Source organism: Camelus ferus, chromosome 27 (assembly GCF_009834535.1).
Source record: "Camelus ferus isolate YT-003-E chromosome 27, BCGSAC_Cfer_1.0, whole genome shotgun sequence".
Classification (NCBI taxonomy): Eukaryota; Metazoa; Chordata; class Mammalia; order Artiodactyla; family Camelidae; genus Camelus; species Camelus ferus.
The window spans coordinates 4,783,891-4,799,029 of NC_045722.1; the positions used below are offsets into that span (position 1 = coordinate 4,783,891).

At 50.0% G+C, this 15,139-nt stretch overlaps 1 protein-coding gene across 7 annotated transcripts in view; it reads left to right on the top strand.

Moving 5' to 3' along the window:
* PPCDC (phosphopantothenoylcysteine decarboxylase) overlaps positions 1–15,139 on the top strand; it is a 47,291-nt gene that overhangs the window by 1,963 nt on the left and 30,189 nt on the right. For 6 of the 7 annotated variants that reach the window (XM_032469333.1, XM_032469332.1, XM_032469330.1 and 3 more), the window contains exons 2-4: positions 2,192–2,400; positions 13,971–14,066; positions 14,936–15,064. In XM_032469333.1, coding sequence (XP_032325224.1) covers positions 2,215–2,400; positions 13,971–14,066; positions 14,936–15,064 — 411 coding nt within the window. In that variant the 5' untranslated portion in view covers positions 2,192–2,214. The remainder of the gene's footprint in view (positions 1–2,191; positions 2,401–13,970; positions 14,067–14,935; positions 15,065–15,139) is intronic. The other variant, XM_032469335.1, reaches the window with a different exon arrangement.

Here is a 15,139-nt window from a genome sequence, read left to right on the forward strand (position 1 = left end):
GTTTTGCAGGAATCACCTGTCCTAGCACCAGTTGTCTGGGGTGGGGCAGGGTCAAGGTTTGGGACCTGGCAGGTAAGTTTCCCCTTTATCACCTCCTGTGAATGCTAACTAGCATGCTGATTAGTTCTGGGAAGAAGCTGGCTGATGGAACCTCTAGACCTTGTCGGTTGCTAACAGGGCTCTCCAGGCCCTGGAGTAGACAGACCCAGTTCTGCTCTGGGCAAGTGTGGCCCTGGCTGAGGCCCTGACATAGAGCAGAGATTAAGATCTCTGGCAAATAGAACTTTGAGAGAAGTCATGCTCTACGGTCTATGGCCTGTGCTTAACCTCTGTTGAGAAGAGTCTGGGCTCCTGGGAGATCCTTCCAGGTAGGAGTAGGATAATGGACCCAAACATGATCCTGAGCTCATGTGGGCGTGTGCCTGAGTCTTGAAGGCAAATAATGGGCAAAAAGGCCTTAAGGAGCCCAGGGGCCTGTGGAGTGAAGAGGAAGCCCCTGTGTGCGCGCACCACATACGTGCCATTGGGTGACTCACCCGACTTCCTCCTCGGGGTCTGCTTTGGTCTCCCTTCCCCTTGTTGATTCTACCCTTTTTAAATGCATCTCCCAGGATCCCCTTGTACAGAGAGTCCCCTGTCTTTCATGCATTAACTCAGAAGGTTTCTGCTGGAAGGAGCTTCAGAGATCACCTGGTCCTATCTTTGTATCTTTCAGACAAAGAGACAGGTTCAGGGAGGGAGTTACCCTGGGCCAAGGTCACACTCCAGGTCAGGAGCACAACCCTGGACAGAGCCTAGGGCTTCTGATTCACAGGCCAGGCTTTTGTTCTCTGCCCCACTCTGCTTCAGAGGGTACAATTTATTATTCATGCAGCAGATGTTCAGGACCTATCAAGGGCCCAATACCTGTCTGGTGGTTGGTGTTTAAACCTGATCACATGTTTAGGGAGCTTGCTTGTGGCAGTGGTGGTGGGAAAGTGGAGAGGGAGAGGCAAGGAAACTAATGTACAGATTGAATCAGTGATCACCAAAAAGGTGCCTCCCAGAGAAAGACCCATTGCAAATGATTTCAGGTGTGATTCCTGTCTTCTCAGTTCATGCACAGATATCCTGAAGGCAGCAGCAGTGTCTTCCACAATTCCTTTGCTTGGTGCTAGATGTGGTTCTTGCTGATGGAGTGAGTATGTTTTGCTGGCCCAGTGGGCCAGAGTGTAGGTTTTCATGTGTCCATCAGCCACATTGTCATGGACGCTCACTTCTAGCAACATCTGAGGACAGAGGAAGAGACCGAGCTACTGATTTCATGTGGTGGCCTTCATCCTTATTCTGCTTGTCTCGGCCTTGGATTTGTAGGGTGGTGCCCAGTCTAATCCGTGGGAATGGGGTCAGACAGGCAAATCTCTTAGCTCCCTGGGGCACCCAAGCCCCCTTGTTGCCTAGGGATCCACCTCACAGGCGTGCCTGGAGCCTATCCTGTCCTGCCACTCTAAATTCAGCCTGGCCCACTGCAGTGGCTCCTTCCCCTGCCCCCTCCAGTCTCTCCACTACCAGGGCCCCCTCCATACTTGTCACCTGCCCCCACACCGTCTTTCTCAAATGAAAACTCACCCTGGCCCTCACTGGTCTTGACACTAAGCCCTTGACCTGATTTTGCAGCCTTACCTCCTGTCCCCCTCCTTCCCCTCATCACACTTCAGCCTCACTGCTAAGCTACTCTGTATTTCCCAAAACTGCTACCCACCTTCAGGCCTCTTCACCTCTGCAAGATTGCTCCTTCTTGCAAAGTTATTTCCTTCTTTCTTGGGAAAACTTCCTCGTCCTGCAGGACTCGACCTGAATTTTATTTTATTTTATTATTTTATTTTATTTTTTTTTTTATTTTATTTTATTTTATTTTATTTTATTTTATTTTATTTTATTATTTTATTTTATTCCACCCCACCCCACCCCACCCCACCCCACCCCACTCCACTCCACTCCATTCATTGGTCTCTGACTTCCTTAGACGGTTAGTTACTCCTGGGCAGCACAGCCCTAGTGTAGACCTTCCCCACGGCACTGGCCTTCTGGACTGTGTGCTCACAGAACCTGGGACTGCTGACCCCTCAGGAACCCCAGGGTCTAACACAGGCGCTCAATATATTTTGGTCGAATGTATGAATGAAGCAGGCACCCCTTGTTCTGCTTTCAGATCCTAAATCCTAACAGAGCTTTATGGAGCCCAGTTGTGGCGGGCTTCCAGGACTCGAAGCCACCAGACCCCACGTGAAACCAAAGGCCACGTGTTCAGCTGCTGCACCCTTGGAGGAGAGACGGTTCCATGTCCTCGTGGGTGTCACTGGGAGTGTTGCAGCCCTGAAGTTGCCTCTTTTGGTGTCAAGGCTTTTGGACATTCCTGGTGTGAGTATCTGTACTGGACAAGCATGGCAGCCTCTGGCGTTAGAGAGCTGATGTTCTTGGGGCCGGCCCATTTTTGTGTAGTTCATGGGGATTTCTTTTTCTTAATCATGGTGTTTGTGGGAGTCCTCTGTGGGCATTGGTATATGGGGGACGCAGGAAACAGAGACCAGAGGGACACTATAACTAGGAACTAGATTAGATAGTATAGACAGAGGATGAGGGGAGATTGGGAAAGGAACGCTGTGGTGAATGGAGGGTTGGGGTTCACAAACACTGACCTTGAGATTCCCTGAGGTCCTGGCAGAGGAGAAGGGCTGGCTGCAGAATTGCGGTGAGTTCTCAGTGCCCCCTTGATGCTTTGGGCTCCCTGCCTCTGCTTTCAATCCATCCTGGACACCACAGCTCTATCCTCCTTCCTTGTTAGATACTATGACTGTCCTGTCGGTCCAAACATGCTGGAACCTTCAGAGCTCCCTGTTACCTGCAGCTCTTGGTGTCAAACTGCTCCTTCAGGTGTTCAGAGATGCCCAGGGGTCACCAAACTGTGTTGAGGATAGGGGAGTTTAACACCCTGTGCTTGGAAATATCACCTCAACTTTGATCAGTTTTATATATTGGGGTTCTGGGGCAGATTCTTTTGTGGGAAAACTTCAAGGCTTTAAACAATGTGAAAGCAAGCAGGTGATAGCCCCTCTTCCTTGTCTGGTATCCTCCGCCCTTCGTTGGTCTGTCACTTTCCCACTGCCCCAAAGCCACCCCAACAACCTTTGCTTTGGCCCAGTCCCTGCCAGGCTGTGCTGCCCTCCCTGCTTCTCTCTACCTTTCCAAATTCTGCACAAACACTTCACACAAAAGCCTTCCTGTCCTGCCTCAACCCATGTGGTTTTGCTCCCTTCCTTTTAAAACTCATTTGGTGTATTAAAGAAAAACCAGAAGTCGTTAAAGTAGGAAAAACTGATTTTATTCAGAAAAACATTGCAATAAGGGAAAGAGGACCTCAGTATAGAACTGGGTTTAATTCTGAATACATCAGGGAAAAGTGGAGATTTACAGCCAAAGAACAGATGGGGGTCAGTTTGGATGGAAAATTACTAAGGGGAAACATTGGGGGTAAGGAGGATTTTGGCAAGACCATCCTGACAGTATTGTTGCTGACAGTGTGATCACATGTCATTTGGGGGATTTTGGGGGACGGGGAGCCTGATGAGATATCCAGGCTGGTCAGAAATTGAGGGTGGGTGATTCTGGCCAAACCACCTTAGCAGGAATCTTGCTTTGGAGGACGAAGCCCAAGGATGGGCCTAGTCAAAAAAGTGGCTCAAAGGAGCCTGACCGAAGTTCGATTAAGGAGAGAATCTTGACCATGCTGTGGAACCGTAGGCTGCCTTTGACACTGCTGTGTTGTTGGACACTAGTTTTGTAAGGTGTTGTTAAGCCGCTGGCACCCAGGCTGTGCCTTTTCCTTGCTTTCCTGACTCAAGGTGGCACAGGTGGGTGTACCTAAAGGGTCCAGCAGGGGGCAGTGCTCATTCGTAGATGGCCATGTCAAGATCACAGGCGGGCGGGAAAGCTTTCTTTTCTTTTTTTTTCTTTTTTTTTTAAACTTTCCACAAACTTCTACCCAGAAAGTCACCCCCTCACCCCACCCTCCAGGCTGGAATGAGCAGTGAAGCAGGCAGCCAGGGATGCCAGTCAGGCCAGAAGAGGGGAGGGAGGGGAGTGTTGTGGCTGCTCTGAGGCTGGGCCCTGATGCTGGTGGGGCAGTAACCCCTTTGGCCTGTCCCCTCCTCACGTCCCCAGAACCACTGGTAGGAGCTGGCCAGCTAGAGCCTTGAGGGTGGGAGGCCTGGAAGGGGTTGCTGCAGCGACAGCCTCTGCTACCGCCCCCTGGGGAGGGAGGGAACCATGCAGTTCCCTTTTCCCATAGCCCCATAGCAAGTGAATTTCCGGACTGAGGGTGGGTGGGGGCAGGGAGCCCTATCCCAGGAAACAGATGGGCAGCCTCAGAGCAGAGGGAAACGGCAACTCCACCGCTTCCTGCCATCCCACACAGCCAGCATTTATACGGGTGTGAGGAGAGGGTTGCCTGAAGCAGCGAGGCTCTCCAGCCCACCCTAGGCCTTTGAGTCCAGCCGCTGCTGGGGGACAGGCCGTGTCTGGAATGGGACTTGGCTCTCCCTCTCTGGCTGGAGTTGAAGCTGAAAGTCAGGCAGCCAGAAGGGCACTGACCTAGGAGGGAAGACTCCTGGACTTAGTCTCTGGGAGCCTGCTTTTCTCATTTTAAAATAAAGATGATGCCTGCCACCCATCCCCTCAGGCTGTTGTCAAGCATCTGAGCACAGCTCCTGGCACAAGGAAGCACTTAACAGTGTTTATTTCCTGTCCTTCATCCTCTCCTTTCTCCTTGTTGTCGTGTCCTTTGGGGCAGCCACGTGTGGCGTGGGGTGTCGGGCTAGTGAGACGGTCCATGTGGGAAGAACTGTGGGAGCCACCGGCCATCTGCTAATGTGGAGGGGCCCACATTCCTCTCATCCTGCTGGCAGACAGCTCTCCAAAGAGTCTAGGTTTGCTCAGTGAGGTCCTTATGAGCTGTTGGTCACCAAAGGGGGATCCCTGCTTGCCTTGTATTGCCCCGGACAGTGGCCTTTCCCCTGGCACTTCCCCACACTCCCTAATGGTACTGAACTCCCCACTGTCCCCCTTCTGGGTCACCCCCATGAGGAGTCTTTGTCCCTTGGAGCAGTCCTTCCCAGCCCTCTGCCTAAGTCATGGGTTCACATGCTCAAGGCTTTCCTGAGCTCCCTAGGGATCCCTAGATTTTGACAAGCAAACAAGCAGCTGGGCTGTGGGCGGCAGGGAGTGGGGTAATTCTACGACCTGGCTCAGAACTGCTGATTCACCAGTGTGTCCAGGCTTCCCAGGGGACCGCGGACTTGGAGCCAGACCACAGAGACTATGAGAGGGTGATGGGGAGGGGTGGATTTGATCTTACACCTCGCAGACCAGCAGTGGGGAGAGTGGCCACTAGCAAAGAAGCCTGGAGCTTTATGTGAGGTGGGGGGCTTTGGACAGCGGGGGCCAGCCCTTCCTCAAGAGAGGCCGCTGTGCAAAGAGGATTTCTCACACTGGGACTCTGGGCAAGTCAGGTCTTCTTTATGGCCTCAATTTTCTTATCCCTGCAATGAAGTGGGCGCCGGGTACTCAGATGATACATCTCCAAGGCCTCTTCTGGCCTGAGTGGTAGAAGATTCTAGTTGTGAGGGCAAAAAAGAGCAGGACCTAGGGGGAAGGTATGGCTCAGTGGTAGAGCACATGCTTAGCATGCATGAGGTCTTGTCTTGGGTTCAATCCCCAGTACCTCCATCAAAAAACTAACTAAATAAAACTAATTACCTCCCCCGGCAAATAAATAAATTTTTAAAAAATTAAAAAAAAAAAGAGTAGGACCTAAGGGCAGCCTGAGAAATTCCTGGAATGCAGGAGCAATGGCTGTTTGGCAGTTCAGTAACTGTCACATAATTGGGCCACGCTTGTGTCTGAGCTGTCAGACGTAAATTTGATGGTTTCTGCCCTTTGGTTGGCTCCCTTCTCGCTGTGGAGAAGATAGACACCTCTCTAGCATTTGCTGGGCAGGCATCCGCAGGGCTGAGAGCCAGAGGAGGGTTTCTAAAGGTGGAGAGAATCTCCCAACCAGGGAATTGGCTGGACATGGGCTTAGAGCAGGGTAGGTTTCCAGCATGCCTGTCAGGACATTGAGGGCTGTTAAGGGTGAAGGAAGAAGGTCCTGCTCGTACGCAGAATGAAGTAAAGTCTGCTTTTCTGGAGGACTCTTTCGGCAATATCTAGAGGAAACCAAAATATGGTCACAGCCCTTGATTCACCACTAGGATTGAACCCCATAGGGTAAGAAAATTCATCAGATGTACAAGGATGTTCATTATAGCATTATTTATAATATTGAAACAAAACGTCCAGCAGTAGAGAGCTGTGGTGCGGTTACATTTCAGCCTCTCAGTGGATTCTGAGGCAGCGGGTCAGGAGAATGGATGGGTCTCTGTGTGATGTGGGACAATCCTCAGGATATAAGCGAAAGGAGTGAGGTGTTAGCAAACCAGGCCCACAGGCCAGACTTCTTGCTGCCTGTTTTCGTAAGGCCTGCGAGCCATACCAGTGTAAACCATTTACATTCTTAAATGGTTGAAAAAAATCAAAAGAGGAATATTTTGTGACACGTAAAATTACATCAAATTTGGATTTCAGTGTCCTTAGTGTATTGGAACCCAGCCACACCCATTCATTTAAGTATTGCCTCTGGCTACAGTCTTGCTACTACAGAGTATAGTTGTGACAAAGCCTAAAAAAGTGTCTGGCCCTTTATAGAAAAAGTTTGCCAGCTGCTGGCATGCAGTGTGATTCCTTTTGTGTGTTCACATAGCTGAGTTGCTGCCCACAGTCTTCCCCCTGGAGGTGGCTACCCTTGTGGAGAGATGGGTCAGGAAGGGAGGCTTGCATTTTGTGTCATTTTATTCAATTTTGATTTTTTGACCTCTGTGTATATTTATTTTATTTTATTTTTTAAAGTCAGGGCAGCTTTCAGTGGAGATATTATAAAACATTCTTTGTAATTTTATGCTTTTTGTTTTTTAATGCTCACCAAAGAAAGAGAGTGGGAGAAACAAGGCCTGGTTTGAGGTTTTTCTTTCTTTCCGGGTGGGGACCACCTGCCTGTTCTGTGGTCCTGCTGTGGAAGCTGGTCTGTTCAGCCGTAGTTCTCTGAGGCTTTCTTATTTGGGCCTCCGCTGGCTTGGCTGGCCCCATCCTTCCCTGGCCTGCTCTTTCAGGGAGTAAGCTCCGGAGGCCGTTGGCCAGAGGCAGCCAGCCCTGGGCTGAGGGGTCCTGCACCCAGGGTCCTTCCCTGACACTCCAGAACAATGTCCTCATGGAGAGCTTCTACAGTCGGCTTCTCTAGTTCCATTTGTGAGAATTTTCTCTAGTTGGGGAAGGGCACAGAGGGATCGGCAGCTTGGTCCTGCATGAATGGCAGGAAGGGCCATGCGACCAGAATACCAGCTCCCCCAGGAGGCTCGTTTGGAGGCAGAGGAAAGAATGGCAGAGCCTGGTGGGAAAGGGCAAGGGTCACAAGAGCTGGGATGGCACATTGAGCTGGAGGGGCCCTGGAGGCCCTGTGGTCCAAATGGCTCCTGGCTCAGAAGGGGAAACCAGGCCAGAGAGGAAGAATTCGCCCTAGATCCCCCCAGCCAAGGGGCTGGCAGAACTGGGGCTCGAGGCCAGGTTTCCTGACTGCTGTCAGCAAGTGAACCTGAGGAGGGCAGATCTTAGAGCTCAGATTATGGGAATTCTCTGCTCCACCCAACCACAGCCCTGAGGATGAGAATCCCTAGGCAGCTGTGGACTCCTGCCTGTCTGCTGCCTTGCTTTATGGCCAGGCACCTGTTAGAAACGCTGAGCCCTTACCAGCTCTGGCTCCATACATGTAGTAGGTTCAGCAAGTGTCTGTCAAGTGGAAACATCATTGTGAGCCACTGAGACACCCACTCAGCCAACTGGGACTCCCTCGGGGATTTGTTGATGAGGCCACAGCTCCCAGCCCCATGTGCTGACTGTACCCAGAGTGTACCTGCCACCCCCATGCTCAGGTGCATGCTAGCTTCTCGGCAGGCCCCGGGCACTGCCACTGTCAACTCTGGGTGGCCCCATGTCAGCGTCTTCTGCTGCGTGTGTCAGCCTGGAGACCTGAGCCACCAAAGCCCTGGGTTCCTTGCCTTGTGACAGGTTGAGTCATGGCTGGTGCTTCTCTTCAGAGTCCTCATCAGCCTCCTGTGGCACCACCTCAAAGGCCCTACTAGAAACACCTGCTCTTTTCAGGCTGCTCAGCTGGGGTTCCAGCTGGGGCTCTCCTTTAGTTGTATATACCAGAGCTGTGCTATCTAGCATGGTAGCCACTAGCCACATTCAAATTTAAATTTAAATTATTAAAACTAAATAAAACCAAAAATTTAGTTCCTCTGTCACACCAGCCACACCTCCAGTGCTCAGTGGTTACATGTGGCTAGAGGCTGCCATACTGGACAGCACAGGTGTGACATGGCATCACTACCGAGTTCTGCTGGATGATTCTGTAGTGTAGTGGTCCTCAGCTGGGGCAGTTTTGCCTCGCAGGGGACACTGGACAATATCCAGGGACATTTTTGGTTGTCATATCTTGGGGATGGGGTGCTACTGGCTCATGTTTATAGTGAATAAAGGACAGAGATGAGTTTGGAGGTGGAAATTCAAGCCATGGGCTTTGTCTTGTCCTGTAGCTGTGAAAGTGCTTCTCCGCAGGCCCCTTTGATGTCTGCCCCAGGAGCAGCCTGGGCCAGACTAGGAGCCTGTAAGTAGAAGTGGGGGTATCCTTCCAAATTCTGTATTCCATTTCCCTTCGCTGACTCGGATGCATCTTCAGCAGAGAAAAGGAAACCAGATTTGCCAACTGGTTTCAGGAAAGAATCTCTATAAATGTTAGGCAAAATGCAGGCACCTAATAATAGGGTCCGGCCAAGCCTTGGTCACATCACACATCTCACAGAGGTTCAGGCTGAAAATATTAGACGTAAAAGCTGTTGGCAGGGGTCTTGCCAGGGGTCCAAGCAGAGAGCTGCCTTTCAGGAACTCTGTAGTGTGCAGGAGATTGTTGTAATGTCCAGCCCTGCTCCTGCCAGGACCCAAGAGGGTGTAAGAGAAAGCTGAGGAGGCTTTCTGTCCTCAGGAGTTTTCTGCCCTGCCAAGGCTTCTTAGCATTTGCTGGGGGAAAGGCCAAGGTGAATGAGTGGATAGTCTTAAGTTATTTAGTGTCTCAGAAGGTAACACAACATGCTTTTTTTTTTTTTAATGTGTGCAAACCCAGAGCCTAGTCCTTGCCTCCCAGGTCTTTTTGGCAGCATGAATGAAACTGAAAGAACAAAGCCAATAAGGCAGATGAATCAGATCAAGTGACATCCCTCTAAAACCAGAAAAACTAGCCTGGGCCTGCCGGATAACACTGGGGTCAGGGTCACTGCCAAGGAGAGACGGCTGCTTCAGAGGGGTCAGGGGAGGGGCACTGGGAAGGATGGGCTCATTACATACTCTTCACATTACTCTTTAGGTAAAGATGCTGACCCCAAGAAGCTCCTTATCAATGACTGTAACCTGGGAGGGTAGCCAGAGAGGGACAGACTGAGAGACTAGGAGAGGAGCTTAGAGGGAGGATCTCAAGCAGGGGCTACTGACCAGGGCGGGAAGTTTACCTGGACACCCGGTTGGAGGTCCTCAGGAGTCAGGGGGAAGCAGTATAAAGGGGCTGAGACTGAGGGGGATGTAGAGGAAAAGAAAGGGTAGAGCTGAGAGGGAGGGGGGAGCCCCTGAACAGGGCCATCACCAAGCTGGGAATATTTCTGAAGGCTGGCCCCAGGCACAATCCTGACTTGGAGACTGGCAGGCCATTTGGGAGTTGGGGAGAGCAGGGGAACTAGATCTTCAGGAAGCAGCTTCCCACATTTCAGAGGAGGATGAACTGCGGTGTTCTTAAGTGGCAAATTGTTCAGGCTGATTGGAAGGCTCTTAGGAATGAAAGTGGTCCCCGTGAGGAAAAGAAGGCAGTGGCCGGAAACTGATAATGGCTTCCTGGGAAGCCCTCTATTAAAGAAGAATGGAAAGCAGTTAAATGGAAAGGAGGACATGTAACCAAAGATGAAGGCAGAATGTGGTCCAGAGGCCACTAGAGTGAGCCGAAGCTTGCTGTGAAACTCAAGATGACCAAGAGGGCCGTTACGTATATTTGGAGAAGGAACAATGAAACAATGCCTGGTCCTGGAGGCCAATGGTATGATGTTGGAAGTGGGTGTGTGGACAAAAAGAAATGGGAGGGACTCTTGAGTCCTATTTTGTTTCTGTCTTTTCTTTTGAGCTTGAAAAAGTAGGACACATGGTGGTAGAAGACACTTGAACCCAAGTTGGGCGATTCAACTCCTGACCTGGGCAGATTCTGTCCTGAGCTGCTGACGTTGTGGTTGGTGACCCACAGGATGTGCAGGAAACAGCGGAGGGGCAGGGGGCTGGAGATGACTAATGTCCATTTATCAAAAAGGCAAAGCAGGTAGGCTCCACAGATTACTCTAGACAAGGCTTGTGAGCACTTAGAAAAGCACTTAGAAAATTGTCACTGGGGCCTGATCTGGCTCCCTGGGAACAAGCCGTATCAATTTTAGTTCTTAGTTTTGTTTTTTCTGGATATTAGACAAAGTATTTTTGGATTTGATGAGGCTTTGATAGAATCTTAGGATACCCCCCTGGACCACCTGGTAATGTTGTCAGCACGTTTATAATCAGTGAAAGATCCTACTTGTAAAGGGTTCATTCTTTTTTAATTTAAAAAAAATTCTTTTTTAATTGAAGTATACTCAGTTACAATGTGTCCATTTCTGGTGTACAGCATAATGTTTCAGTCATACGTATACATACCTCTAATTATTTTCATATTTTTCATTATAGGTTACTGCAAGATACTGAATATAGTTCCCTGTGCTATACAGAAGAAATTTGTTTTTTATCTATGTTACATATAGTAGTTAGTATTTTCAAATCTCGAACTCCCAATTTATCCCTTCCCACGCCTGAAAAGGGTTCATTCTTGATTTTTTTTTCCCCACCCCCAACCCCCTAGTCTGTGGACCTTGGGGAAGGGCTCTGCTCTTGACCTTGTTCTGTTCATGGTTTGGATTTGTGTCTTGGGGCTACTGATGGTAGTGCTGGCTAAGAACAGGCTAGAAAGACCAGGATTGAGATTTTAGAAACTCCTCATAGACTAAGCAAACAGTGGACCAGCTCTGGAAATGTGAGGGACTACATTTGAGAAAGTAACAGTGCTGGCACAGTTTGGGGCTTGTCGTCTAGTAGCAGCATGCATGAGAAGAACTCGTGAGGTTTTGCTGATTGCAAACCCCACGTACATCAGCAGGAGGATGTGGCTCCCAGAAGAGCTGATGTGGGCTCAGGCTCTATTGACAGATATCTAGTGGGTGCCAAGGACGTGACACTCCAGGTTCCCTGAGCCTAACAGTGTGTCACCTTCTCAGACCCCTGCAGGCAGAAGAGATGGCTCCTACCTCTGAGTTCCTCAGTTTTGGGAACTTTTATTTCTTTTATCATTTTCATACCTCTGTTTTTCTGTTCTCTTTCTGCAACTGATTGTTAGTCAGTTTTTGGACCTCCTGAGTTATCTTCTGATTTTCTCATCTTTTTAAATACTATTATCTATCTCTTTAGCTTCTGTTCCACTTTCTGGAAGATTTCTTCTAAACGTACACTGAATTTTTAATTTCACTGTTTATAATTTTAATTTTTAAGAGTTTTTTTGTTCCCTGTTTGTTTTTGAAAAAGTATCTGATCTTATCTGCTAATGCCTCATTCCACTTCCATCTTCCAAAAATGTGTTGACATATTTTAATTGTTTTTTTGTTTTTGTTTTTGTTTTTATCGTCTTCTTTTTGTTCTGGTGGTTCATACTTTTAAAAAAATCCTTTTACTTTTGTTTTGGTGGATTTGGGGGGAGGGGACAGCATGATCTACTTTATTTAACTAAAAGTTTATTCTTCTGTTTAACCTTTATGTATCTTTTTGTTTTAAATGTGTCTTTTAAGACACATTTTGATGTGATTGATGGATTTTAAAATATCCAATATGAGAGTCTGAATTTTGATCGGGGAGTTTAGCCCATTGTATAATTACTGTAATTGCTGTTCTATTAGGACTCACTTCTGCCATCTTATTTAACGCTTTCTATTTATCATATGTTCTGTCTGCTTCTGTTTTTTCCCTTTCCCTATCCTTTGTTGTGTAGATTGAATTTTCCTCTGTTGGTTAGAAAGTTGTATATTATTCTTCTTGTGGTTACTTCTAACACACAATGCGCCATACCTTACCTTATTACCGTCTTGTGTCTAAGATGAGTCTCAGCACCATCCTGCCTTCCTCTGCTCTCCCTACCTGTGCTGGTCCTGTGACATCTTCCGGGCTGGGTCCTGTGGAGGGACAGCAGCCCTGTTCATTTACCGTCTTGTTCAGAACTAGACAAGACTTGCTCAGGGCTGTCCTAGAAGAGATGCCTGTGCTCAGTAGGAGTTTGATTTAAATGATCTTTAAAAAGGTCCTTAAGGTTTTGTGCAAGTTCTAGGGATGGTAGATTCCAAGGGGGAGTGAAAGGGAGAATGGACAAGTCTGAGAGCTCTTCAGTAGAGCTGGGAGCACCAGACTTTCTGAAGTTCTTCTACAGTCTGTCTGAGACTTCTGTTCCCTGATTCCAGCTTTCTTCTTAGGTGCTGTGCAGAACAGTGTCCCACAGCAGGTGGGAAACAAATGCAGAGGGAGGGCCTCAGTGAGAGAATAGGGAGGGGCAGGGACGAGGCTGAACTGGCCAGGGCATACCCCATCCAAAGAGTCAGCCTTTACTCAATACCACTGAGTCATTATCAAGCAGGAATGTGGGCCCAGCAGTGCCAGAGCATTCAGTTTTTTCGGAGAAGCCAGGAAATTGGATTTTCTGTGTGAAATCTCCCAATTTGTATATATTGGCCTAAAAATGTTTATAACCCCATATGGGCCAAATAGCATATCTGGCCCGGACCCTGCCACCCATGACCCTTGCTCTGGTTAGTCAGTGTCACCCTTGACTCTTACCCCTTGACACTGCTCCCTGAGAGATAAATGTCCTCCAGAGACGTGACTTCCTGCACCCTTTCCCTCCCAGCTGCCTCTCCTGGGCCCCTTTACTCTGCCTGCTTGTTAGTCTACATCTCATTTTACAAATGTTGGGGGAACTGGTCTAGTGCCGTTCACACTACCTAATGTGCTGTTTCTGTTCTGTTAAGCACCTTAACCATCCCCTTTGTTTGCATTGTTCATTTATCTAGTAAATGAGTAGTGGGAAGGTAAACATCATTCTTGCTCCGTGAGTATAGGGCACACAGGTTTGGTTTTTCTGGAGCCTATCTGCAGCCAGAACCCATGAGGCTTTGTTCCTCGAAGTACCAAGTCCGAGAAGGGACTCTGCCTACTCTTCTGCTGGGCCATGGTCGCAGACACCATGTGCAGGGCCCCAGTTCCCCAGTGTTTTGGCCTGTAGAGGGCAGGGCTGTGGTGTGGTCCAGAGCTCAGGACCTGGGAGCCTCCTTGGGCGGCTTCTCCTGCCTGCCATGGCCTACATGGCCCTCTTGCCCTGGGTTCCTTTCCCTCCTGCTTCTGCCCAAGTGGCAGCAGCCTGCAGCTTTATATATGCTGAGCAGTTGGTGACTCATTCCTCAGCAGCCCCTCAGATAGGGAAGTGAAACAGTGAAACGGCCGCACCTGGTGGGGCCTGACCTTTGGGTGACAGCGGAAGTAGCTATGCAAACATGGGGCTCCTCTCCGCAGCCAGGCTATGAAGAATGCTCTTGCCTGGTCTGGCCCCGTGTGGCCTCCAGGCCAGTGGCTCTGGTAACAGTTTCTTTTTCCTTCCCTCCCCACTCCCCACCTCCACTTTTTCTTGGTGACAGCTGGAAGTAGCAGTGGTCACAACTGAGAGAGCCAAACATTTCTACAGCCCCCAGGATGTTCCTGTCACCCTCTACAGTGACGCTGATGAATGGGAGGTCAGTGCTGGGGTCCCCAGGGCTGAGTTCTGTTGTGTTTGTACCAACAGGACAGGACTGTCCTCCCTGCAGCCTATGGTCTTGGTAGCCCGAGCAGACAGGCCAGGCTCAAGTCAGCGGTCAGGGCTCTCTGGGCAGAGGCGATGAGGAAAACATCTGTCTAGCTTCTGGCCTGCAGGAGACCCGCAGTCTCCTCCCACCCCAGGCAGAGCTCAGTGCTGGCCCCATGCCTGAGGTTGAATGTCCTTGTACTTATCTGGGCTGATGAAACCACAGAGGAGCTCTGTTCCCACCACCCTTGTCCACGTGGCCCTCAGCGTCGGGGCTGTCGAGAGTGCCTCACTTCCCACGGCTGCTGGGCTCTGCTTCTGCTCTCCCGCAGAGGGGCGGGCACCGGCCGAGTCACCAGACATCGAGTGTGGGCCTCACAGGGGTGCCCTGCCAGGCATTTTTAAACATTCTCAGCCTAGAACATTTCTGGCTGGCCATCTTCCCCACCCCACCCCCTCCGTTTCTCACTGCCCCAGAGCCCTTCCACGGGCTTGGACAACCCAAGCATCCGCCTCAAGCAGACAGGCCAGGAGTTCCCTGCCAGATGTCAGTTCTCTTGAAAACCAAACCATAAAGGGAATAGCTCAGAGAGACAAGGGGCGTTTGTTTCCTCAGGCCTGGATTCTCTCAGGCGGTTGGCTCCATGGCCAAAACTCACCAGCTTAGCTGTGAGACTATGGTAGTGGACCGGGGCGTGGGTTGCCCAGGTGATCTCCCTCAGGTGCCTGACTTAGTGTACCTGTCTGTGCTGGCCCTTCCCTCCCCACTCCACACTGAGAGAGTAGCCAGCCCAGTGACCCCTGCTTTCCCTCTGCCAGCTGTGGAAGTGCCGATCCGACCCAGTTCTCCACATTGACCTGCGGAGGTGGGCAGACCTTATGCTGGTGGCTCCTCTTGATGCCAATACGCTGGGGAAGGTGGCCAGTGGCATCTGTGACAACTTGCTTGTGAGTGACTCCCTGGGCCCTCCTCCCTCCCTGGGCCTCACTCCCAGTTGGCTGAGCTGCAGACTGCCTCTGTAC